Genomic DNA, 27053 nt, shown 5'->3' with positions numbered 1-27053 from the left:
AAGGTAAGGAGGAAAAAAACGAAAATACAAAAACTGAAAAACCCTGCGTCCTTAAGGGGTTAAAGTCAAATCCAAAGACTTCAATGGGGCCCTACTGTACCTCCATAGGCCTCTGAGGTCATGACAGAGGAAAACTGAAATTGTAAGGGAAGTTCATAAATATCACCCACACTAACCTGTTAGTAAAGGCTTGTAGTGTGAGTGACACTTACGAAAATCATACTTACTGCTCCTCGCATCCAGTATATGCAAGAGTGGAGCTTGGTGCACAGGGGGAGTTCCCAAGCCAATGGTGACGTCCAGGAAGCGGTGGCATTACCATAAAGATTGCAGAATTTATTTTGCACCAGGAGCTTGGGAACACACAACATGCACCAAGCTCCACAATTGCATATACCATAGACCAAGGATTACTGAAGAACGGGATCACGGAGGGAAAAACGTTAAGTATGATTTTCATCAGTTTCACCCGCACTGCAAACCTGTACCAACAGGCTAGTGCAAGTGATACTGAGAACAGATTGCCTTTAAATGACAGCTTTAATAAAAATGTTAACATTGCTTTCTTCTTTGTTTAACCAAGAAACATTTCTAAAAAACTGATTAGATGGATCTGTGGCCTAGTATCTCCTTAGGCTAAAAGACCTATGAAATAGGATGGGCTATTGCCAAGTTAAAGTGGTACTCCTGTTGCACCGTGCACATGGCAGTATTTTTGCAGAATCAGCTCAGATATGCATTGCAGTCTATGGAGACAGTGCATGTCCGAGTGGTCTTAGCACAGAATGTCCGCCCAGAATTTTTCCAGAAGGATATTCTCCTGTGTAAATAACCAAAGAAACATTTATGGAGACTTGCTCCAACAGATTTTATTGCAATAGCAGTTCTGCAGCACAAATGTGAAAGTAAGATTAAACAATAGCAAAGTGTTACTTGCAAATTTTTTAGTGGATAGAGCCGCATTCCTTCATAAGATAGGCCAACAAATGCATAAAATCCATTAAGCTGAATAGCTGGGCCACAGTACCTAAATAAAGGACAAGTCAAAAAACCATCCAGTCTATCCCAACTAAGAGTATGTGTGTATATATACGCACATATGTTAGAAACTTTTAAATGACTGCAATATAATGTATTTGCAGCAGTAAGTGCAGAGTGCATGCACATCCCTCCAACAAGATAGGTACCGTTTTTAGATTATTATTAGGACATTCTCACATCTGCTACAACCCTCTGTCTAGTCTGCTTACCGATCCTGACTTAACTTTATATGTACATCAAAAATTAAGATTGTATAAAATAACTAATAATGAATGTTCATGTAACATTTTCCCTTAATATTACATCTAAAAATGATAGCTTTAAACAAAACAACAACAAAAAACACACAATAGGAAGTCGCACTGGCAGCCAAAAAACTACGGTCCAAAAATGACCCTTGTATTTGCAAAGCATTGACAAATCAATTATTAGACTGACTAAGGAAGCTGGAGATATGCGATTCCTTCTCAGCAGCATTTGTTCTACATTCTTGTGAATGAATTAGATGGGAGGTGAATTACTACAAGTTCACAAACCTTTAATAAGCAAGCACGTGCCAAGTATAGCTGACTAAAATTTCATCCATTATTGAAAAAAATAAAAATAAAAATACGTAGACTGGACTAATAAAATACTATATACTATACAGATATTAACAACCAGGGATAATTTCATGCTTTTACCTTAATAAAAAAAAATATATATATAAAAATAAAGTGTCTGACAAGGAAAAAAAAATGCTTTAGAAGCAACTATTACAAATCCCTTTTCAGACCTTTGGTTAAGCTCCTCAAAGTGTGCTAACCTGTGCATACAGAAAATGGTTTTATATATGTACACAGGAATGCAGTGGGCACAGCGATACAAAAACAAGCCACGTATTCTGAATACATCTGTAGTTAAACTTCAGTATAAGCACTGGATCAAATATATAACTGGGTCCGGAACAATGACACACATAAGTGTCTAGGTACAAACACTGCAGATCTAGATAATGGCAACACCACTATGGCACAGACCTATACAGCTGTGGGTCACCAAGTACAATGTAAAATAATGTCATCCTTCAGATTAAAAAATATCAAATAAAATGGCCCAAAACTTCTAGATGAAGGCTATAGACAGTACAGAGTGACTGGCATCCCCATAAACTTACTCAAGGACACAGGTAGAAAATGGTAACATTTCTATAAACAAGGAATCACAATAATTACTACAGTTATGTAATATAGGCATTTCACTATATAAACTATATCACCAATGACATATAATCTGAACCCCATAGAATGCTAATCCTAGAATGCAGGAGTTTAGGGCTTATGGGGAAATTCATTCAGAAAACATCTCACATTGTCATAGCACAATTCGTCTTGAGAGCTACATCTGGTTGTGCTAGCAACATGCAGCAAAACATGTGGAAGCAATTTACGGAGGATCCATGCTCATTCCTGCAGATTTATTTGTTTCTTCATTGTGTAAAAATATAGTCAACTCCTGCAAAAAGGTGCGTTAGACAGCGGAATATCGGTACACAAACATATCACAGTGTGCGGATGTCTACGTAATAGATCATTTGAGGACAGGGAGATTCTGAAACAAGATAAAAGGCTCAAAATACTCTGAAATCTGTATAGATCTGATGTAAAATCATGATACATGCAGAGATAATACAGTGATATAGTGATAAAAATTAATGGGCAACACAATAGTATACATGGTTAAATACCTGAAGATGGCAGATGCATTTACTTACATCTATTCCATGCACAATGTGCATAACTAAGAGGAAAAGGGGGGGGGGAGACGGTGTGAAGTGTAAGGTGAAATTACAGATGTCAAAGTATTAGGAGCCAGTGACAAAACACAATTCACGACTAGCAAAAAATATACTCATTGCTAGTCCAGCTCGTTTTTACCTGATCCACTGAATTGACTACTTCCTAGTGTAGTTGGTCTGGTTTTCCCACTATTAACAGGTGGAGAAAACATCTGCAAAACAGAACAGGATTTTGCTATAAGTGCATTGTTGCAAGGCAGGCTGAGCAACACACTACATCAGTGGTCTCCAACCTGCGGACCTCCAGATGTTGCAAAACTACAACTCCCAGCATGCCCGGACAGCCGTTGGCTGTCCGGGCATGCTGGGAATTGTAGTTTTGCAACATCTGGAGGTCCGCAGGTTGGAGACCACTGCACCACATGGTATAAAAGGTGACTGCCTGATGACTTAGAAGGTTCATGTATGTGAAAGAGGCAAAGTACCGATACTACAACTAAAAATAGAAATAGAAATAACAATAGAAAATACTATACAACCAAAAGTACTCAGAAAGCAGTCAAAGCTACACAAACTATATATGGCAGGAATAAAAGATATGGAAAAATATAGTTTACTTTATAAAAGGCAACAAGTGGGAGCTAAGCTTTCTGTTCACCCTTATAAAATAATCTCTTACAGTTTGGGATTTTTGGTGAACAAAAAGAAGACTTAACGGGGGTTTTTAAGAAGCAGTAATTGGATTGGTGGTTTTGGAGTCAATGACTAGTCTCGGAGTTATAAGCCAATTGACCCCCGTAGTCTTTTAAGTGATTACATCTTAAGAGTCTAGACGTGACATCAAAGTGATGGCGTCCTGCGGTCTTAGCACCCCCCCAATTGTAGAAAAAGACCCAGAATGATACTGTACCGCACTGAAATCCAGGAGGTCACTCAGTTCCTTGTCTGTGCCTATAGCGGCCATCCGCTGCTGAGGATTCATCTCCAACCACTCAGATCAGCTCCTAGACAGAAAGAGAGACACTTACCATCTGCATCACAGTACCCCCCCCCCCCCCCCCCAATACTGCTGCCCATCTGACACCAGAGAGGGAGGGGGCACACACAGGGGACACACACACTTCCCTTCCTAAAGTAACACTGAAGTTTCTGAGCTCCCAGTAGTGGACTAAGAAAGTGAAGTAGAGGAGAGAGAGCAGAAGGGAAGACAATAAGGGAGGATTGAGTCACTAGGATCCTGCAACAATAGAGCTGCAACTTGGAGAGAAGACTTGGGGGAGCCTCACAGGAAGATGGGGGCACACAGCACAGGGGTCCCTGCTACACAGGGCCACAGGGACTACTTGTCCCATAAAGAAGACAGAGCCCCAGACCTTGCACCCCAATGTGTGGCTATCAGCTCCTGCCCACTGGCCCCAGCACTCTACCCTGCCCCCCCGTGATAAGGGGCACCCCACACGAGTCCCCTCCACCCGGTTACCTTTTTTTCCGTCTAAACATCCAACAATTGGATTGAAGTTTATGGGAGTCCTTGTACACCTTCCTCCCGGGGTCCTGACAGCAGCCTAAATCCGTCACCCGAGCAGAGCGTCGTCTAAACTCCCGGTTTCTGCCGGTTTGGGGGGCTTTCACAGCACCGAAAGGTTTTGTTTTCAGCCGATAGGAACTTGTGGGTCTCCCTCAGGCAGACATATTTTTTTTTTTTTTTTCCGCTCGTCGAGCCTCAGCACCACGTTAGGTCCAAGAAGAATATCCCTCCGCCGAAGCGAGAGCGTATAAAACAGATTCCGGCACTACTTATGTTAACTCTTCCGCTGACCAAATGCAGCCCCTGTTAATGAGAAGCAAGATCCGGCTCCAGGAGAGTGGGCGGAGGGATATGAAGAGCGGCTGCTCCACAGGGACGTTATAAGTATGAGGGCGCAGCTCGGAAGAAACTGGGCCCGGGTGGGACTGTCGGCTCTTCCTCGGATGACACCGCTAATTGGAGCGGTGAGCGTGTGCTCCTCTGAAGGGGTCGGTCACGGGAACAGCTGCTGCGCCAGCCGCGGTCCTGGGGGGCGGTGGAGATGTGTCTGTGACAGAGTGGGATCGATGCTGTCACCAATGGTTGATGAATGCACTGTCACAATATCATTCGGCTTCATTAGCGCCGATACAACCCTCCCCTCCCCCAGACACACACGCTTGGCCCTGTCAGTGTGGCAAGACGTGTGCTCGCTGTTTCTTGTACGGTACAGAGCAGCTATAAGCTCGGCTCAACCGTATTCACGCGGTTCCTCCACAAGTCATTAGTGAAGTATAGTCCGCGGCCGAGGAGCGCGCCGAACAGTAGGGGGGCGGGGTGGACTGGTTGGCGGCGCGCGCCCCCGGGCACTGGAACACGTGACCTGGCCCCCCTCATGGCCCTGTGCCAGCTGATGCTCCTGAGTGCAGATGCCCGGAGCTGAGGCTCCTGTTCACATGCGGCTTATTAACAGGTGGTACCGCGGGATGCTGGTGATGTGACTGGCATCTCATGTGCTGTACCCGACCTCCTACAAACCGTCATCACTTGCCGACCATCTAGAAATTCCTAGACAGTCCGTTAGAGAAGGGAACTTTTTTCTTTGTCCATAAAATAATTCTGATATTTTTTGAAGCTGGAGGATCTTGTACAGGTTATTATTGTAATTTCTCTCAATAAATGGTCTATAGGGTTTGTCCAGCACATAAATATTTTGGGCTATGTTTACACTGCTGTTGTCCTGCCGGAGTCCAAGATTGACTTAAAAGGGTTTCATCAGGTGTCCAGAATTTTAGGGTAGTTGAGAAGAGAAAAAAGTTCGGACATGCACTAATTTTTGATGAAGCACAGTGGCTGTATAGATCACCTATCCATAGAAATAGGGAACTGATCCTGGTGGGTTCAACTACAAGATCTGGGGCCCCTTTAAGAGATCAGAGGGCATGCTGTAGACAGATGTTCCATGTATTTGTGTACTGCAGATGCCAGACTGCTCTACCCCCTATCCTGTGGATAGGGGTACAACACAGTGGCATCTACAGCGCTCTTAATGACCACTACACATTTTTATTGTGGTCATTAACCCCTTAAGGATGAAGGGTGTACAGGTACTTAAGGACTGAGGGTGTACCTTTACGCCCTCATCTTCTTACCAGGGTTTGAAGCATGTTCAGCGGTTGCTATTAGCAGCATCTAAAATGTGGGGTTAGATCAGGGCAGCTGATCGGGACATTCGCAGTGAAATTGTGGGTTCCGGTCAGCTGAGAGGCCCTTACCTGCTTCCTCCCTGTCCGATCGATGCTCTGGCCAGCCATGGCAGGCTAAAGCAGCAGAGCACCGATAACACTGATCAATGCTGAGGCAAAGCTCAGCATTGAACAGTCTATGCAATTTAAAAGATTGCATGTTTTAGCCCCCTGTGGGAACTAAAAAAAAAAAAAGGTTAATAAAAGTAAATTAACAACTTCCTAAGAAAAGATTGATCCACCTCCCTTTTCTCATTATTTAAATAAAATAATGTAATAAAAAATAAGCAATCATATGTGGTATTGCCGCGTGCGTTAATGTCCAAGCTATTAAAATGCAAGGTTAGTTAAACCGCATGGTCGATGGTGTACATGTAAAAAAAAAAAAGGCCAAAACTGAGCATTTTTGATCACTTCATATACCAAAAAAATAATAATAAATAGCGATCAAAAAGTCCCATCAAAATAAAAATGGTACCACCAAGAATGAGCCCTCCTATAGCCCCGTATGTGGAAGAGGACAATCTTAATCATACTAATTTTGGTGCGTGTAGTTATATAGTTTACGTAATAAAATAAAACCTATCCTCAAGGCCAAGATGGGCCTGGTCCTTAAGGGGTTATTGGTACTTATTTTATCCTGTCATTCTTTCCCAGTTATCATGGGAGCTTGGCTGTAAGTATGACAGCTGGAATCCTGCTGTAACTACCCCAGGCAGAGAAACCTCCACTCCAGATAGTATGTCCCTTCATGCCACTGTCTAAACATGACCACAGAATGTGAAGTGTGCCTGCACAGATTACCTCCTGCATTACAGCCTTGGCGATACTTGGCCCTCGAATCTTCAGCCATGGCAGTCAGGGGTCTTGTAAAGTCCCACAGGCTTGCCATGGGTGTCTGTGTACAGAGCCTTGCTTTGTAGCTTTATGCTGACAGGCAGAATACACCGTACTAGTATACTAGTGAAGTTTAGTCCAGCAATAATCTGGTGATCACTGTCAGTCTCCTTGTGGACTAGTAAAAGTGAAAAATAAATGGGGGGGGGGGGGGGAAATAAAATAAAAATATATATTTTCCCTTTATATCCCTAATTAGGGTATGTTCACACGGCAGCGGAATGTCAGTTCGGAATCCTGCCGGAATATTCCACATGGACATTCAGCTGCAGCAGAGTTCTGTTGATTTTAAAGCACTTTTGCTGCTCTGTGCACACGTTCTATTCATGAAGGATACAGTTATGGCCATAAATGTTAGCTATATAAAGGGTAGTTAAGGGGTTAATCGATCAAGACACTCTGGACCTTTTTTCTTATATTTCTGTATTCCAAAATAGTACAAATAAAAACACAAGTTTTCCTGTAGAAAATTAGCTTTAAATAGCAGTAAGAATTAAATGCCACACACAACTTTCTAGTTTTTCTTATTTGCTTTAGTGAATATCTTGCATAAATTCACAATTGCTTTAGTATGTATTGCCAAAAATAAAAATGTAAGTAAATCACCCAAGGTGCACCTTCTTGCGGACACGCTAGACACTCTTCAAGCTGCAGGAAATTTTCTTTCATGTCCGGGATCCCTTTAGCTGGACAGCCTTCCTCTCACGAAGGGGAACAGAGTGGAGCTTGCATCGACACATACAACGTTTCGGAGACCACGCCTCCTTTTTCAAGTATCCCTAACGTGCTCACATCACCACATTAAATAGATGTTAATCTCGCGATGACTCATTTCTAAAAACGAGAACAACAAAGTTAATATCCTATAATAACAAAAACATATATATATAGGACCAGGTACAGCATAAAAGATGACATCTCACAGGTACACTCCAAAATTGCAAGATTCATTTAGCCCGTTAAAACTAGAGATGAGCGAACTTACAGTAAATTCGATTCGTCACGAACTTCTCGGCTCGGCGGTCGCTGACTTTTCCTGCATAAATGAGTTCAGCTTTCAGGTGCTCCGGTGGGCTGGAAAAGGTGGATACAGTCCTAGGAGACTCTTTCCTAGGACTGTATCCGCCTATTCCAGCCCACCGGAGCACCTGAAAGCTGAACTAATTTATGCAGGAAAAGTCAGCGACCGCCGAGCCGAGAAGTTCGTGACGAATCAAATTTACTGTAAGTTCGCTCATCTCTAGTTAGGACTCAATGAATTAAGCATTTCAATCCAATACACTTCACATTGTAGTAATCTTTTCTTTACATAGTCTTCTGTAGCACCTTGTACTTCCTCTATTATAATCCACCATAATTCACTTACTCTATGCTTCTGTTCGACAAAGTGACTGGCAACTCCCGTGTCACCATATTTGTTACTCATCTGTCCATTTCTTAGCAAGTGCATTCCGGATTACACAACGATGTTCGGCAATCCGGAATTTTACACATCGCATTGTTTGGCCGACATAAATTCTGCCACAAGGACATTAAAGCAGGTATATAACTTGCTTTGTTTCACAACTGTACCATCCCTTAATTGGGAACTTAGTTCCATACAGGGGATGCACGATGTGATCACTTTTAATAATATTAGAACAATTAGAACATGAAAGACATGCAAATGTGCCTTTATTTTTAGACTGTAAGAGCGTTTGTTTAGATTTTTTTCTTTATGTCTGCCCTTACTAGGCTATTTGCCAATGATTTTCCTTTTTATATGTGAAACGGGGGATTTTGCCAAACAACCTGCCAGACTTTGGGTCAGCTTTAACCCCTTAAGGACGCAGGGTTTTTGCATTTTTGCATTTTCATTTTTTCCTCATCACCTTCTAAAAATCATAACGCCTTCAATTTAGCACATAAAATTCCATATTATGGCTTATTTTTTGCGCCACCAATTCTAGTTTGCAGTGACATCAGTCATTTTACCAAATACCGTATATACTCGAGTATAGGCCGAGTTTTTCAGCACGATTTTTCGTGCTGAAAACACCCCCCTCGGCTTATACTCGAGTGAACTCCCCCACCCGCAGTGGTCTTCAACCTGCGGACCTCCAGAGGTTTCAAAACTACAACTCACAGCAAGCCCGGGCAGCCATCGGCTGTCCGGGCTTGCTGGGAGTTGTAGTTTTGAAACCTCCGGAGGTCCGCAGGTTGAAGACCACTGCGGCCTTCAACATCATCCAGCCCCCCTCTCACCCCCTTTAGTTCTGAGTACTCACCTCCGCTCGGCGCTGGTCCGGTCCTGCAGGACTGTCCGGTGAGGAGGTGGTCCGGTGGGATACTGGTTCCGGGCTGCTATCTTCACCGGGGAGGCCTCTTCTAAGCGCTTCGGGCCCGGCCTCAGAATAGTCACGTTGCCGTGACAACGACGCAGAGGTGCGTTCATTGCCAACGTAATTCTGCGTCATTGCCAAGGCAACGGCTCTATTCCGGGCCGGAAGCGCGGAGAAGAGGCGCCCCCGGTGAAGATAGCAGCCCGGACCACCTCCCCACCGGACCACCTCCTCACCGGACCACCTCCTCACCGGACAGCCCTGCAGGACCGGACCAGCGCCGAGCGGAGGTGAGTACTCAGAACTAAAGGGGGTGAGAGGGGGCTGGATGATGTTGAAGGCCGCAGTGGTCTTCAACCTGCGGACCTCCGGAGGTTTCAAAACTACAACTCCCAGCAAGCCCGGACAGCCGATGGCTGCCCGGGCTTGCTGGGAGTTGTAGTTTTGAAACCTCTGGAGGTCCGCAGGTTGAAGACCACTGAGGGCGAATGATGAGAAGAGGATGATGAAGGGGGGGTGTGGGGATGATGAAGGGGGGGGGGTGTGGGATGATAAGGGGATGATGAAGGGGGGATGTGTGGGATGATAAGGGGATGATGAAGGGGGGATGTGTGGGATGATAAGGGGATGATGAAGGGGGGATGTGTGGGATGATAAGGGGATGATGAAGGGGGGGATGTGTGGGATGATAAGGGGATGATGAAGGGGGGATGTGTGGGATGATAAGGGGATGATAAGGGGATGATGAAGGGGGGATGTGTGGGATGATAAGGGGATGATGAAGGGGGAATGTGTGGGATGATAAGGGGATGATGAAGGGGGGATGTGTGGGATGATGACAAGGGGATGATGATGAGGATGTTAATGACGGGTCTGGATGATGACAGGGGGGGATGAGGTATTTCCCACCCTAGGCTTATACTCGAGTCAATAACTTTTCCTGGGATTTTGGGTTAAAATTAGGGGTCTCGGCTTATACTCGGGTCGGCTTATACTCGAGTATATACGGTAATTCACGTCTAAACAGAAAAAAATGTATGGTGCGGCAAAATTGAAGAAAAAAAAATTTTTGTAAATTTTGGGGGCTTCTGTTTCTACGCAGTGCATTTTTCTGTAAAAATGACACCTTATCTTTAGTCTGTAGGTCCATACGGTTAAAATGATTCCCTACTTATATAGGTTTGCTTTTTGTCATACTTCTGAAAAAAATCATAACTACATGCAGGAAAATTTACATGTTAAAAATTCTCATCTTCTGACCCCTATAACTTTTTCTCTTCCGCGTACGGGCCGGTATGAGGGATAATTTTTTGCGCCATAATCTGAAGTTTTTAACGGTACCATTTTTGTGTTGATTGAACTTTTTGATCGCTTTTTATTCATTTTTTTTTTCATGATATACAAAGTGACTTTGGACTTTGGAAATTTTTTTCCACGTACGCCATTGTACGTGCGGTTTAATTAATATATTTTTTATAATTCTGACATTTCCGCACGCGGCGATACAACATATGTTTATTTTTTTTACTTACACAGTTTTTTTTTTTCATGGGAAAAGGGGGGTGATTCAAACTTTTATTAGGGAAGGGGTTAAATGACCTTTTATGAACTTTTTTTTGCAGTGTTATAGCTTCCATAGGGGGCTATAACACTGCACACACTGATCTTTTACACTGATCCCTGCAAAGCCATAGCTTTGCAGGGATCAGTGTTAAAGGCGGTCGATTGCTCAAGCCTGTATCTCAGCCTTGGAGCAATCAAACGCCGATCGGACGCGACTGAGCAAGTTAAGGGAACCTCTGCTCTACTACTAGCTAATCGGGACATCGTGATTTTATTGCGATAGTCCCGATCAGCCTGACTGAGCTGCCGGGAAGCTTTCACTTTAATTTTAGATGCTGCAATCAACTTTGATTGCCGAGTCTAAAGGGTTAATAGCACGCGGCACAACGATTGGTGCCGCACGCTGTTTAGCCCAGGGTCCGGCTATCATTAGCCACCGAGACCAACCCGGTATGATGCGGAGTCACGGCGTGACCCCGTTTTAAATACCGGGCGTAGGGCATACAAGTACGCCCTACGTCCTTAAGAGGTTAAGTAGACCCCAATATATTTTTTATAGTATTTCTAATTAGTTGCGCATGTTTATCATATGTACCTAGAAATACAGGCTCATCATTCTTTTTCCTCTGTCTTAGATGTTCTCTTGGAATCTCTTGCACTTCCTCTCCCACTTTTCTTACTTCATCCTCCCTATAGCCTCTCTCAACGAATTTCTTAATTAACATCTCTTTATTTTTAACATGTTCTTCTTCTGTTCTACATATTCTTCTTCTCGCCCTAATAAACTGACTTTTGGGGATTCCCTTGAATGTTTGCGGTGCATGGAAACTGTTTCTGGCCAATAAATTATTTCTGTCAGCCTCTGGTCTATATATATAAAACTCAACGTGTGTATGTACAGGGATGTGGAAATCCTATCGCCCGACGCCCGGGACAAGTAGTTTTGGGCGCCGGGCAGGTGAATTGTTTATAGATTTAGCCCTGTATCGGGCTAGCAGGGACAGACAGACTTCCCCCTTATTTTTCTTTAATGTCGGTGTGAGGCGCAGAAGCCGATGCAAGTCTGCACCTCACACCAGCACTCAGAGTGTATGGAGGGGGCGGCGGCCTCCAGCTGACCGCAGAGCCCCCTTATCTCCCCTCCCGGAGGATGGACGGAGCTCAGAAGACACAGCAGGGTGAGAGAAGGGATGTAGACAGCTCCGTACACAGCTCCATTCCCCGCACACAGCTCTATCCCTCCCCCTGATCTGTCTCCACAGGACCTAATCCACCACGGAGAGGTTGCTTGTTTGCACGGGGAAAACACAGAGCGGGAGGGGTGAGGGGGAGGACGGAAATCTCACCTCACACCGGCGGTGACTACAGCTCTGATGTCCAGTCATGGCGGCTCAGGTGAGGAGACCGAGAATGCAGGCGGCGGCAGGAAGGGTGGTTGTATATGTATGGTGTGTGTATGTAATGTATGATGGGGGGGCAGCGGCAGGTGTATGTATGATGTGTGCATATGTATGGTGTATATCAGTGTTTCCCAACCAGGGTGCCTCCACTGTTGCAAAACTACAACTCCCAGCATGCCCTGGACATGCTGGGAGTTGTAGTTTTGCAATAGCTGGAGGCACCCTGGTTGGGAAACACTGGTGTATATGTATGGTGTGAGTGTATATGTGATGTGTGTATGATGTCTGTGTGATGTGTATGTAATGTATGATGTCTGTGTGTGATGTGTATGTAATGGATAATGTGTGTGTAATGTCTGTGTGTGTGATGTGTATGTAATGTATGATGTGTGTATGATGTCTGTGTGTGATGTGTATGTAATGGATAATGTCTGTGTGTGTGATATGTATGTAATGGATAATGTGTGTATAATGTCTGTGTGATGTGTATGTAATGTGTGTATAATGTCTGTGTGATGTGTATGTAATGTGTGTATAATGTCTGTGTGATGTGTATGTAATGTGTGTATAATGTCTGTGTGATGTGTATGTAATGTGTGTATAATGTCTGTGTGATGTGTATGTAATGTGTGTATAATGTCTGTGTGATGTGTATGTAATGTGTGTATAATGTCTGTGTGATGTGTATGTAATGTGTGTATAATGTCTGTGTGATGTGTATGTAATGTGTGTATAATGTCTGTGTGATGTGTATGTAATGTGTGTATAATGTCTGTGTGATGTGTATGTAATGTGTGTATAATGTCTGTGTGATGTGTATGTAATGTGTGTATAATGTCTGTGTGATGTGTATGTAATGTGTGTATAATGTCTGTGTGATGTGTATGTAATGTGTGTATAATGTCTGTGTGATGTGTATGTAATGTGTGTATAATGTCTGTGTGATGTGTATGTAATGTGTGTATAATGTCTGTGTGATGTGTATGTAATGTGTGTATAATGTCTGTGTGATGTGTATGTAATGTGTGTATAATGTCTGTGTGATGTGTATGTAATGTGTGTATAATGTCTGTGTGATGTGTATGTAATGTGTGTATAATGTCTGTGTGATGTGTATGTAATGTGTGTATAATGTCTGTGTGATGTGTATGTAATGTGTGTATAATGTCTGTGTGATGTGTATGTAATGTGTGTATAATGTCTGTGTGATGTGTATGTAATGTGTGTATAATGTCTGTGTGATGTGTATGTAATGTGTGTATAATGTCTGTGTGATGTGTATGTAATGTGTGTATAATGTCTGTGTGATGTGTATGTAATGTGTGTATAATGTCTGTGTGATGTGTATGTAATGTGTGTATAATGTCTGTGTGATGTGTATGTAATGTGTGTATAATGTCTGTGTGATGTGTATGTAATGTGTGTATAATGTCTGTGTGATGTGTATGTAATGTGTGTATAATGTCTGTGTGATGTGTATGTAATGTGTGTATAATGTCTGTGTGATGTGTATGTAATGTGTGTATAATGTCTGTGATGTGTATGTAATGTGTGTATAATGTCTGTGTGATGTGTATGTAATGTGTGTATAATGTCTGTGTGATGTGTATGTAATGTGTGTATAATGTCTGTGTGATGTGTATGTAATGTGTGTATAATGTCTGTGTGATGTGTATGTAATGTGTGTATAATGTCTGTGTGATGTGTATGTAATGTGTGTATAATGTCTGTGTGATGTGTATGTAATGTGTGTATAATGTCTGTGTGATGTGTATGTAATGTGTGTATAATGTCTGTGTGATGTGTATGTAATGTGTGTATGATGTCTGTGTGATGTGTATGTAATGTGTGTATGATGTCTGTGTGATGTGTATGTAATGTGTGTATGATGTCTGTGTGATGTGTATGTAATGTGTGTATGATGTCTGTCTGTGATGTGTATGATGTCTGTCTGTGATGTGTATGTAATGTATGATGTCTGTGTGTGTGATGTGTATGTAATGGATAATGTGTGTATAATGTCTGTGTGTGATGTGTATGTGATGTGTGAATGATGTCTGTCTGATGTGTATGTAATGTATAATGTGTGTATGATGTCTGTCTGTGTGATGTGTATGTAATGGATAATATGTGTATAATGTCTGTGTGTGATGTGTATGTGATGTGTGAATGATGTCTGTCTATGTGTGATGTGTATGTAATGTGTGACGTGTGTGTAATGTATAATGTGTATGTAATGGATGATGTGTGTATACTGTCTGTCTGTGTGGTGTGTAATGTAATGTAATGTACAGTAATGTACTGTCTGTGTAATTATATGTAATGTATAATGTCTGTGTGTGATATGTATGTAATGTATAATGTGTGTATGATGTCTAAGTGTGATGTGTGTATGTGTAGTGTGCATATGTATGGTGTATATCAGTGTTTCCCAACCAGGGTGCCCCCAGCTGTTGCTAAACTACAACTCCCAGCATGCCCTGGGCATGCTGGGAGTTGTAGTTTTGCAACAGCTGGAGGCACCCTGGATGGGAAACACTGGTGGATATGTATGGTGTGAGTGTATGTGTGATGTGTGTATGATGTCTGTCTGTGTGATGTGTATGTAATGTATAATGTATGTATGATGTCTAAGTGTGCTGTGTGTATTTATGTAATGTATGATGTGGGGTGGGCAGCGGCGGGTGTATGTATGATGTGTGCATATGTATGGTGTGTATGTATGGTGTGTATGTGTGTATGTAATGTATGATGTGGGGGGCAGTGGCGGGGGTGTGTGTATGTATGATATGGGGGCAGTGGCTGGTGCATGTATGATATGTGTATGCATGAATGTTTTGTATAGGAGCAGACTGTCACGTCGGGCATTAGGGAAGTTGTGCCATCTAATTTTATTTATTTTTAGTGGCACCCGCACTAAATTGCACCCCCAGAATCCCGCCCCCTTCATACTCACCCGCCAACCAAGAGCCCCACGGATATATGCAAACACACCCAAACCAAAACTACAACTCCCAGCATGTTGGACCATAACCTAAACTGTAGAACTATAAAGTGTAACATGCTGGGAGTTGTAGTTTTGGTTAGGGTCAGCTGCAGAGCCATAGGCTGCATCAGGGCATGCTGGGTGTTGTAGTTACTAACTGTAATTCCCAGTATTCCTTGACACATCCTATGGCTCTGTAGCTGACACAAACCAAAACTACAACTCCCAGCATGTTACACAATAACCTTAACTGTCCTACTATACAGTGCAACATGCTGCAACACCCACACAACCATAGGCTGTATCAGGGCGTGCTGGGAGTTGTAGTTATCTAGTAACTAAATGCAACTTCTAAATGCAACTTTTCTGGGCTTCCCTCGGGCGTAAGAGGAGCTACAGCTCTCCCACCGCTAATATCCTGACATGCTGCGATGGCCTATTAAACCATTAGATCACCGCTGTCAGCAGTGTCTAAAGGAATCTTATATCCATCCCTGGTGGTCTAGTGGGGGGGGGGGGGGATCGTACTATTTTGGTTGAAATTATTTGATCTACCAGGACAAGTGGATTTTCTTGAGGGACAAGTAGATTGTGTTCCACTTTAGTCCCTTGGACAAGTAGTTTTTTTTTTAAATTTCCACACCCCTGATGTATGTGTGTATGTTCCAGCATCACGTCCAAATGGCTAAAGATATTAACATGAAACTTGGCACACATGTTACTTATATGTCAACAACAAATATAGGATAGGTGATTTAACCCTTACTCACCCCCATTTGCCAAGGGCGGGTTTTATGTTTAAAGTCCCATACAAGTCAATGGGAAATATATGTTACTGCATAACTTCCAAACGGCTGGAGATATTTCGATAATACTTGGTTACATGTTACTTATATGTCCACTTAAAATATAGGATAGTTAAATTAACCCTTAACTGCCCCCATTTGTGAGGGTCAGGGTTTTTGTTTAAAGTCCCATGCAAATCAATGGGAAATGTATGTTCCCACATAACTTCCGTACGGCTGGAGATATTTCCAATAACTGGTACACATATTACGGGTCGGGATAGGAGGACGGGATAGATGGACTGGATAGGAGATCGGGATGGATGGATGGGAAAGGAGGTCGAGATAGGAGGAAGGGGTCAAGATCCCTTATGTTTTCCCAATGTAGTCGTAAACATTTTTTGTCTGGAACTTTTGGATAAATTGGGCAGAAAAAAGGAAAGTTGTCAACCCTGACAGGGCATACAACAGCTGGAGCGCCTCGGTTTGGGATGCGCTGCTCATTATTATGATTGCTTTAACCCGATAACGCCCACCGACGAGTATAGACGTCCAGGTTGGCGGCCGTTCCCGCACCTGGACGTCTATACTCGTCCATTATTCTCGTGGGTGCTGCCCAGTGCACCCACGAGATCGCGGCAGGGACTCGGCTGTATCACACAGCCGGGACCCTGCTGCACTGCCAGGACCGAAGTAAACTTCGGTCCCGGCAGTTTTAACCCTTACAGCCGCGGTCGGAAAGGAGTTCTGACAGAGGGAGGGGGCTCCCTCTGTCTCCTCTGCAGCACCCCGCATCGCGATCGCGGGGTGCTGTGTGTAATACGTGGCTGGCCGGGGCCTGCCGCACTTCCGGGAGTGAAGTTCACTTCACTCCCGGCAGTTTAACCCTTACAGCCGCAGTCAGAAGTGACCGCGCGCTGTAAGGAGTTCTGACAGAGGGAGGGGGCTCCCTCTGTCTCCTCTGCAGCGCGATCGCGGGGTGCTGTGTGTGTGGCCGCACTGCCGGGAGTGAAGTTCACATCACTCCTGACAGTTTAACCCTTACAGCCGCGGTCAGAAGTGATCGCGCGCTGTAAGGAGTTCTGACAGAGGGAGGGGGCTCCCTCTGTCTCCTCTGCAGGTGCTGTGTGTGGCTGCGGCTGGCCGGGGATCCTACAAAGACCCCCAGGTCTGCCCTGGGTATTGCCAGAGGCACGTCCTCATATGCTGCCTGCTAGTGAAAACTGACAGGCAGCATATAACTGCAATGCTTTGGAATACTAAGTATTCCAAAGCATTAAAAAGTGTAAAAATAAATACAAATTTAATAAAAGTGTAAAAAATATTAAAAATACATTTATTAAATGAATCTAATAAAAAAAATGCATAATGTGTAGGATCGCATTGGCGGACATCCGCAGCATGTAATATGCTGCGGATGTCCACCATGTGATCCTACACATTATGCAGCAGTCACGGTAATGAGATCCCTGCTGCGGCTGGGTAGCTTTGTTTGTCCACTCATAGCGGCGGATTTTCTGCCATCAGTCATGAGCGGACACACTGAGCTACCCAGCCGCAGCAGTGATGGATATATTCGCCATGAGCGGGTGCTTATTCCCACAACATGGCGGATATATCCATCAGGAGCCTTAACTGTCACAGACAGACGCGTTATACTGCTAACCGACCAAGGACCAATCGGAGAGGTCTCTGGTCCAGCCAATAACTTGTAGGGGTGTGGTATATAAATGGGGTCACTTGTGGGGGTGGGGGTACTGTTCTGCCCTGAAAGCCAAATGGCGCTCCTCTCCTTCTGAGTCCTACCACGCGGCCAAGGAACCATATATGGCCAAAGCGGGGGGTATTTCCGAACATGGGACAAGCAGCTAAATAAAATATAGGGTGCATTTCTTTCAATATCATAAGTGATGTACAAAAAATACGCCCTCCAAATGATGTATTTGTGAAAAATTGCAAATTTCGAATTTTTAACACTGACTTTGTAATAATTCCTGCCAAAAAACTATGGTGTTAAAATACTCACTGAACCCCCTAGCGCCTTTAGGGGTCTAGTTTTTAAAATGGGGTCATTTGGGGGGGTGTTCCTATGTTCTACTACCTTTTTAATTTCTGCAAACCTTGCATAGCACACAAACAAAGATGTACTTTTCAAATTTTCAAAATTTCAAGTTAAATTGTTAGGCTTCTAACTAATTTAAAATGTTAATTAAAAACAAAAAAATGACGTCAAAATAAAGTAGACATCTGAAAGTATAAGTTTCATAAACTATTTGGTCAGCAAGTATAAATATATGCAACCTATTAGTGTTAAAATAGCAAAAAATCTTATTTTTTTTGTAAAAATTTCATGATTTTTTGCATTGTAAAAAAAAAACTACAAATGATATCGACTTACTTTTACTATGTACATGAAGGACAACTTGTGACAAAAAAACAATGTCAGAATTATCGTGATTGGCAAAACGTTACCAGAGTTATTCTCTAATAAAGACAGACATCCCCGATTTGAAAAAACAGGCCTGGTCTTTCAGGGGCGTACAGGTTTATTTGCATTGGTCCTTAAGGGGTTAAACAAGCACTCCAGGATGTATTTATTTTTTGTTTGCTGATATAGTGCATCATAGGCATCTAAAGGCCTAGGGACAGGTGGCTATGGGGTGCTTATCAGATCCTCACAGTGAAATCACTAGTGTCCAATGAGAGAAAATAGCAGTGGAGGTCAGGTCGCTGCTCCAATGATTCAGCCTGATATCAATGCAGCGCTGATCTCCCTTTACAATGCTATTCAATAGTATAGCATTGTACAATGAATGCGATTCAATGCTTGCATATAATAGTCCCCTATGACCACTTAAAAAGTGTAAAATAAGTGTTTTTAACCCCTTAAGGACGGCGCAGCTTTCCTGGATCACCGTGTCTCCGGACACGGTGATCGGAATGGGATAGCTGCTGATATCTATCAGCAGCCATCCCGCCATGTCGGCGATCGCAGCAAATCGCGTGTCAGTTAAGACCTGTGATTTGCCGCTATTCCAGGTCAATCGGGTCTCTGGTGACCTGGAAAAAAAGGGTGAATGGAGCTGTCCGAGACAGCCCCATTGACCCATACCCTGCATGAGTGAGGTGGCACGGTTGCCGCCTCACGATCACTTGACTGATCGGTCGGAATGACCGAACAATCACGGACCTGCTGGGCGGTGATCAAGACGGCGGTCGGAGCGAAGACTGGCACCGGGGGGGTCTCCTACCTTGCCCTGGTCCAGCGGGGGTCCCCTCAGGGTCGGTGGTGGTGGCAGGATACAGCAGGAGGTGAGGCCTGTTCACCTCCTACTGTTGCTTAGCAACAACCCGGCATGCAAAGCCAAAGGGCATGCTGGGAGTTGTAATTTTGCAACAGCTGGCGTTCAAACTGCAACTCCCAACATGTCCTTAGGTAGTCTGTATATGCTGGGGGTTGTAGTTTTGCAACAGCTGGAGGCACATTTTTTCTGTGAAAAAGTGTGCATTCACTGTTGCATAACTACAACTCCCAGCATGCACAGACCACCAAAGGGCATGCTGGGAGTTGTAGCAGTGTGCCTCCAGCTGTTGCAAAACTACAACTCTCAGCATGCCCTCCGACTGTCAATGCATGCTGATTGTTGCAGTTTTGCAACAGCTGGAGACACATTGGTTGTGAAACAGAGTTTGTTACCTAACTCAGTGTTTTGCAACCAGTGTGCTTCCAGCTGTTACAAAAATACAACTCCCAGCATGCACTGAGAGACTGTACATGCTGGGAGTGGTAGTTTTGCAACAGCTGGAGGCACACTGGTTGGGAAACACTGAGGTAAGTAACAAACTCTCAGTGTTTCGCAACCAATGTGCCTCCAGCTTTTGCATAACTACAACTCCCAGCATGTATGGTCTGTCAGTGCATGCTGGGAGTTGTAGTTTTGCAACAGCTGGAGGTTTGCCCCCGCCATGTGAATGTACAGGGTACATTCACAAGGGTGGGTTTACAGAAGTTTTCTGCTGCGATTTTGAGATACGGCAAATTTTCCGCCACAGCTCAAACTCCCAGCTCAAACTCACTGTAAACCCAACCGTGTGAATGTATACTAAAAACACTACACTAAACTTACACAAAATAAAAAGTAAAACACTACATATACATATACCCCTACACAGTGTCCGCCCCCCCCCCAGTAAAAAAAAAAAAAAAAGTCTTGTACAGCATTGTTTCCAAAACAGAGCATCCAGCTGTTGAAAAACAACAACTCCCAGTATTACCGGACAGCCACTGACTGTCCAGGCATGCTGGGAGTTTTGCAACAGCTGGAGACACCCTGTTTGGGAAACACTGCCGTGGGGTCTTTTTGTGGCGGATTCAAATCCCCAATTTAGGCCTAAAATGCGCATGGCGCTCTCTCACTTCAGAGCCCTATTGTATTTCAAGGAAAAAGTTTAGGGCCACATATGAGGTATCTCCGTACTCGGGAGAAATTGTGTTACAAATTTGGGGGGTCTTTTTCTCCTTTTACCCCTTATGAAAAGGTAAAGTTGGGGTCTACACCAGCATGTTAGTGTAAAAAAAATATATTTTTACACTAACATGCTGGTGTTGCCCCATACTTTAAATTTTCACAAGCGGTAAAAGGAAAAAAAAGGCCCCCAAAATGTGTAACGCAATTTCTCCAGATTACGGAAATACCCCATATGTGGGCGTAAAATGTTCTACGGATGCACAACAAGGCTCAGGAGTGAGAGCGCTCTATGTACGTTTGAGGTCTAAATTGGTGATTTGCACAGGGTTGGCTGATTTTACAGCGGTTCTGACATAAACGCAAAACAATAAATACCCAGATGTGACCACATTTTGGAAACTACAACCCTCACGGAATGTAACAAGGGGTATAGTGAGCCTTAACACCCCACAGGTGTTTGACAAATTTTTGTTAAGTTGGATGTGAAAATGAAAAAAAACATTTTTCACTAAAATGCTGGTGTTACCCTACATTTTTCATTTTCACAAGGGAGAATAGGAAAAAAGCCCCCCCAAAATTTGTTCAGGCCCCCCGTGGTGCCTGAACAGTGGACCCCCCCCCCCCCACATGTGACCCCATTTTGGAAACTACACCCCTCACATAATGTAATAAGGGGTACAGTGCGCACTTACACCCCACAGTTGTCTGACAGATTTTTGGAACAGTGGTCCGTCAAAATGAAAAATTAAATTTTTCATTTGCACAGCCCACTGTTCCAAAGATCTGTCAAACGCCAGTGGGGTATAAATGTTCACTGCACCCCTTATTAAATTCTGTGAGGGGTGTAGTTTCCAAAATGGGATCACATGTGGGGGGGGGGGGGGTCCACTGTTCAGGCACCACGGGGGCATTGTAAATGCACATGGCATAATTTTGCTGCTATTCTTATGAAACACCTAAAGGGTTAACACACTTTCTGAATGTCATTTTGAATGCTTTGGGTGTGCAGTTTTTATAATGGGGTCATTTATGGGGTATTTCTAATATGAAGAATCTCAAACCCACTTCAAAACTGAACTTGTCCCTTAAAAATTCCGATTTAGAAAATTTTGTGAAAAATTGGAAAATTGCTGCTATACTTTGAAGCCCTGTGATGTCTTCCAAAAGAAAAAACATGTCAACTTTATGATGCAAATATAAAGTAGACATATTGTATATGTGAATCAATATATAGTTTATTTGAAATATCCATTTTCCTTACAAGCAGAGAGTCGCAAAGTTAGCAAAATGCTAAATTTTCAAAATTTTTATGAAATTTGGGGATTTTTCACCAAGAAAGGATGCAAGTAACGATGAAAATTTACCACTGTGTTAAAGTAGAATATGTCACGAAAAAACAGTCTCGGAATCAGAATAAATGGTAAATGCATCCCAAAGTTATTAATGCATAAAGTGATAGTGGTCAGAATTGCAAAAAAGGGCTGCGTCCTTAAGGGGTTAAACTTATATAAAAGCCCTTCCCCTAATAAAAATTAAAATCACTCCCTTTTGCCATTAAAAAATAAATAAAATTAACATACCGTATTTATCGGGGTATACCACGCACCGGCCTATAACACGCACCCTCATTTTACCAAGGATATTTGGGTAAAAAAAGTTTTTTACCCAAATATCCATGGTAAAATGAGAGTGCGTGTGTGCGCGTGTATACCCCGATACACCCCCAGGAAAGGCAGGGGGAGAGAGGCCGTCGCTGCTCGCTTCTCTCCCCCTGCCTTTCCTGGGGTCTAGAGCCCTGCTGCCGGCCCTTCTCTCCCCCTGGCTATCGGCGCCGCTGCCCGTTCTGTCCCCCTGACTATTGGTGCCGGCGCCCCATTGCCGGCGCCGATAGCCAGGGGGAGAGAAGCGGCGCCGACAGCCAGGGGGAGAGAAGGGGCAGCGGCACCCATTGCCGGCGCCACTGCCCCGTTGCCTCCCCCCATCCTCGGTGGCATAATTACCTGGGTCGGGTCCGCGCTGCTGCAGGCCTCCGGCGTGCGTCCCCGGCGTCATTGCTATGCGCTGCACAGCGCGGCGCATGACGTCAGTGCGCCGCGCCGTGCATAGCAACGACGCAGGGGACGCGCGCCGGAGGCCTGCAGCAGCGCGGACCCGACCCAGGTAATTATGCCACCGGGGATGGGGGGGGGGGCAGCGGCGCCGGCAATGGGTGCCGCTGTCCCTTCTCTCCCCCCTGGCTATCGGCGCCGGCACCGATAGTCAGGGGGACAGAACGGGCAGCGGCGCCGATAGCCAGGGGGGAGAGAAGGGCCGGCAGCAGGGCTCTAGACCCCCAGGAAAGGCAGGGGGAGAGAAGCGGGCAGCGACGGCCTCTCTCCCCCTGCCTTTCCTGGGGGTGTATCGGCGTGTAACACGCACATAGACTTTAGGCTAAACATTTTAGCCTAAAAAGTGCGTGTTATACGCCGATAAATACGGTATTTTGTATCACCATGCACAGAATTGTCGGAACTATGTTTGCGATCCTGCAAGCAGAATGACGTAAATATAAAACGATACCAAACCCCAAAAATGTTTTTTTGGTCACATCATATTGTGGTGACTACGGTGTGAATACAAGGCTGTGGTGCAACTAATGGTGAGGGTGTAAGATAAAGTTTGTGACACCAAGAATGAGATAGCTTCTCCTGGGCCAGGCATGGGGTACTGAACGATGCAAGGTTATGGATAACTATCTTTTCATTTCGCTGAAATTACTGAATCCTTGACAATACAAACTTTAGTGCAGAGGGATGTGCAAAATGTGACCCAGGGAGCCTGTCACTGGGAGTTGTAGTTGCTCTAACATTCCGATTATAAGCAGCCCACGCTGACTTGACCTACTGACTGAAGACGTATTTTTTGGATAGGGGATAAGATGTCTAGGGGCGGAGTACCCCTTTAAGGACGCAGACAATAAAATTTTTACGTTTTCGTTTTTTCCTCCTTGCCTTCAAAAATTCATAACTCTTTTATATTTTCATCCCCAGACTAGTATGAGGGCTTGTTTTTTGCACGACCAGTTGTCCGTTGTAATGCCGTCACTCACTTTACCATTAAATGTATGGCGCAACCCAAAAAATACTATTTGTGTGGTGAAATTAAAAAGAAAACAGCAATTTTGCTAATTTTGTAAGGTTTTGTTTTCACGCCATAAAATTTACAGTAAAAATGACATGTGTTCTTTATTCTTTGGTCCAATACGATTAAAATGATACCCATGATAACATACTTTTCTATTACTGTTGCGCTTAAAAAAAAATCGCAAACTTTTTAACCAAATTAGTATGTTTAAAATCCCCCTATTTTGAAGACCTATCTATAACTTTTTCATTTTTCCGTATAAGCGGTGGTATGAGGGTTATTTTTTTTGCGCTGTGATCTGTACTTTTTATTGATACCATATTTGCTTATATAGAACTTTTAATCCATTTTTTATTATTTTTTGGGGGGATTAAAATGTTATAAAAAAGCATCTATGTTGGAATTTTATTAAATTTTTACGTTTACGCCATTCACCGTACGGTATCATTAACATTTTATTTTAATAGTTCAGATATTTACGCACGCGGCGATACCAAATAGGTATATAAAATATTTTTTTAACACTTTTTGGGGGTGAAATAGGGAAAATGGGACAATTTACGTTTTTATTGGGGAGGGTGTTTTTCAAAATTTTTTACTTTATTTTTTTTACTTTTATTTTTACACTTTAATAGTCCCCATAGGGGACTATTTATTGCAATCACTCGATTGCTAATACTGTTCAGTGCTATGTATAGGACACATCACTGATCAGCATTATCGGTCATCTTCTGCTCTGGTCTGCGGGAAGGCAGATCAGAGCAGAAGACACCGGGAAGGCAGCAGAGCCAGGTGATGGGACCTCCGTCTGCCATGCTGGATGAACGGATCGCCGCGGCAGCGCTGCGGGCGATCCGATCATCCATTTTAGTGACCGCGATGCTGCAGATGCCGTGATCTGTATTGATGACGGCATCTGAGGGGTTAATGGCGGACATCCGCGGGGTTGCGGATGTCCGCCATTACGGGCGGGTCCCTGGCTGCCGCGCATGATCCAGGCATCGCTCCGATGCTCGCGGTTATGCTTAGGACGTAAATGTACGTCCTGGTGCGTTAAGTACCACCTCACCAGGACGTACATTTACGGCGCTCGTCATTAAGGGGTTAAAACATATTTAGTAAGAAAAGTTTTTTTTTAAAGCAGTACAATAATAGAAAAGCATGTAAACAGGGGTATCATTTTAATCATATTGACTCACAGAATAAAGAAAGCATGTCGTTCTTACCGTGAAGTGTACAGTATGAAAACGAAACCCTACAAAACTTGTTAAATTACATTTTTCTTTTTAATTTCCCCACACAATTAATATTTTTTGTTTCTCTGTACATTTTGGGGTAAAAGGAGTGATGTCCTTACAAAGTGCAATTTGTTGCACAAAAAACAAGTCTTAAGGACTGAGCCCTTTTTTACATTAATAACTCTGGGATGCTTTTACCATTTACTCTGATTCCGAGAGTTTTTTTTGTGACATATTCTACTTTAACATAGTGGTAAATTTTCGTCGTTACTTGCATCCTTTCTTGGTGAAAATCACAAAATTTCATGAAAATTTAGCATTTTTATAACTTTGAAACTATCTGCTTGTATGGAAAATAGACATTCCAAATAAATTATATATTGATTCACATATACAATATGTCTACTATTATGTTGGCATCATAAAGTTGACATGTTTTTGCTTTTAGAAGACATTAGAGGGCTTCAAAGTTCAGCAGCAATTTGCCAATTTTTTCACGTAAATTTCAAAATCAGAATTTTTCCGGGACCATCCCCCAAAAATTTGTAACCCCATTTTCTTGAGTAAGGAAATACCTCATATGTGGATGTACAGTGCTCTGTGGGTGCACTAGAGTGCTCAGAAAGGAAGGAGCAACAATGGGATTTTGGAGAGTGAATTGTGCTGAAATGGTTATTGGTGGGGCATGTCTCATTTAGGAAGCCCCTATGGTGTCAGAACAAAACAAAACAAAAAAAACACATGGCATACTATTTTGGAAAATACAGCCCTCAAGGAACATAAAAAGGGGTACAGGTGAGCCTTGACACCCCACAGGTGTTTGATAAAGTTTCGTTAAAGTCGGATATGTAAATGAGAAAATAATTTTTTTCACTAAAATGCATTTTTTTTAACCCAAATGAAAACATTTTACAAGGGGTAATAGGAGAAAATGCCCCTCAAAATTTGTAACCCCATTTATGGAAATACCCCATGTATGGACGTCAAGTGCTCAGCTGGCGTACTAATGCTCAGTAGAGAAGGAGCCACATTTGGCTTTTGGAAAGCAAATTTAGCTGAAATCGTTTTTTGGGGGGCATGTCACATTTAGGAAGCCTTTATGTTGCCAGAACAGAAGAAAAAAAACACACATGGCACACTATTTTGGAAACTACACCCCTCGAGAAACGTAACAAGGGGTACAATGACACCCTTTGTGCAAATGAAAAATTAAATTTTTCATTTTCACAGACCACTGTTCCAAAAATCTGTCAGACACCTGTGGGGCGTAAATGCTCACTGCACCCCGTATTACATTCCGTGAGGGGTGTAGTTTCCAAAATGGGGTCACGTGGGGGGGGGGTGTCCATTGTTCTGGCACTATGGGGGCTTTGTAAACACACATGGCCTTCAATTCCGGACAAATTATCTCTCCAAAAACCCAATGGTGCTCCTTCTCTTCTGAGCATTGTAGTTCGCCCGCAGTGTCTTTTACATCCACAAATGGGGTTTCAAATTTTGGGGGCTTTTTTCCCCCTATTTTACATTGTGAAAATGAAAAATTTAGGGTTCTATTAAATTTAGTTAAAAAAATATATATTTTTCATTTTCCCATCCAACTTTAATGAAAATTTGTCAAACACATGTGGGATATTACGGCTCACTATACCTCTTGTTATGTTCCGTCAGGTATAGTTTCCAAAATGGGGTCACACGTGGGTATTTATTTTTTTGTGTTTATGTCAGAATCGCTGTAAAATCAGCCACCCCTTTGCAAATCATCAATTTAGGCCTCAAATCTATATAGTGCGCTCTCACTACTGAGCCTTGTTGTACGCCCACAGAGCATTTTACGCCCACATATGGGGTACTTGCGTACTCAGGAGAAATTTTGTTACAAATTTTGGGGGCCTTTTATCTCTTGTGAAAATAAAAAGTATGGGGCAACACCAGCATGTTAGTGTAAAAATTTAAATTTTTTACACTAACAGGCTGGTGTAGACCCCAAATTTTCCTTTTCATAAGGAGTAAACGGAGAAAAAGCCCCCAAAATTTGTAACGCAATTGCTCCCAAGTACGGAAACACCCCATATGTGGCCCTAAAGTGAGACAGCGCCATGCGCATTTGAGGGCTACATTAGGGATTGCATAGGGGTGGACATAGGGGTATTCTACGCCAGTTATTCCCAAACAGGGTGCCTCCAGCCAGGGGCATAGCTAGA

The 27053-nt window shown here is 43.4% G+C and overlaps 1 protein-coding gene across 6 annotated transcripts in view; it reads right to left on the bottom strand.

The window, feature by feature from the left end:
- The window catches only part of TCF12 (transcription factor 12), a 232552-nt gene extending 226536 nt beyond the window's left edge, over positions 1-6016 (bottom strand). For 3 of the 6 annotated variants that reach the window (XM_056572396.1, XM_056572398.1, XM_056572402.1), the window contains exons 1-3: positions 4300-6016; positions 3729-3824; positions 2958-3030 (exon numbers count right to left, since the gene is read on the bottom strand). In XM_056572396.1, the coding sequence (XP_056428371.1) occupies positions 2958-3030; positions 3729-3800 (145 nt within the window). In that variant the 5' untranslated portion in view covers positions 3801-3824; positions 4300-6016. The remainder of the gene's footprint in view (positions 1-2957; positions 3031-3728; positions 3825-4299) is intronic. The other 3 variants (XM_056572400.1, XM_056572401.1, XM_056572399.1) reach the window with 3 other exon arrangements.
- Between the last annotated feature and the right edge of the window lie 21037 nt (positions 6017-27053).

This window comes from Hyla sarda, chromosome 4 (genome assembly GCF_029499605.1).
Source record: "Hyla sarda isolate aHylSar1 chromosome 4, aHylSar1.hap1, whole genome shotgun sequence".
NCBI lineage: Eukaryota > Metazoa > Chordata > Amphibia > Anura > Hylidae > Hyla > Hyla sarda.
Note: the sequence above shows the minus strand (reverse complement) of the source record. Positions and strands in the feature narration are given on the sequence as shown.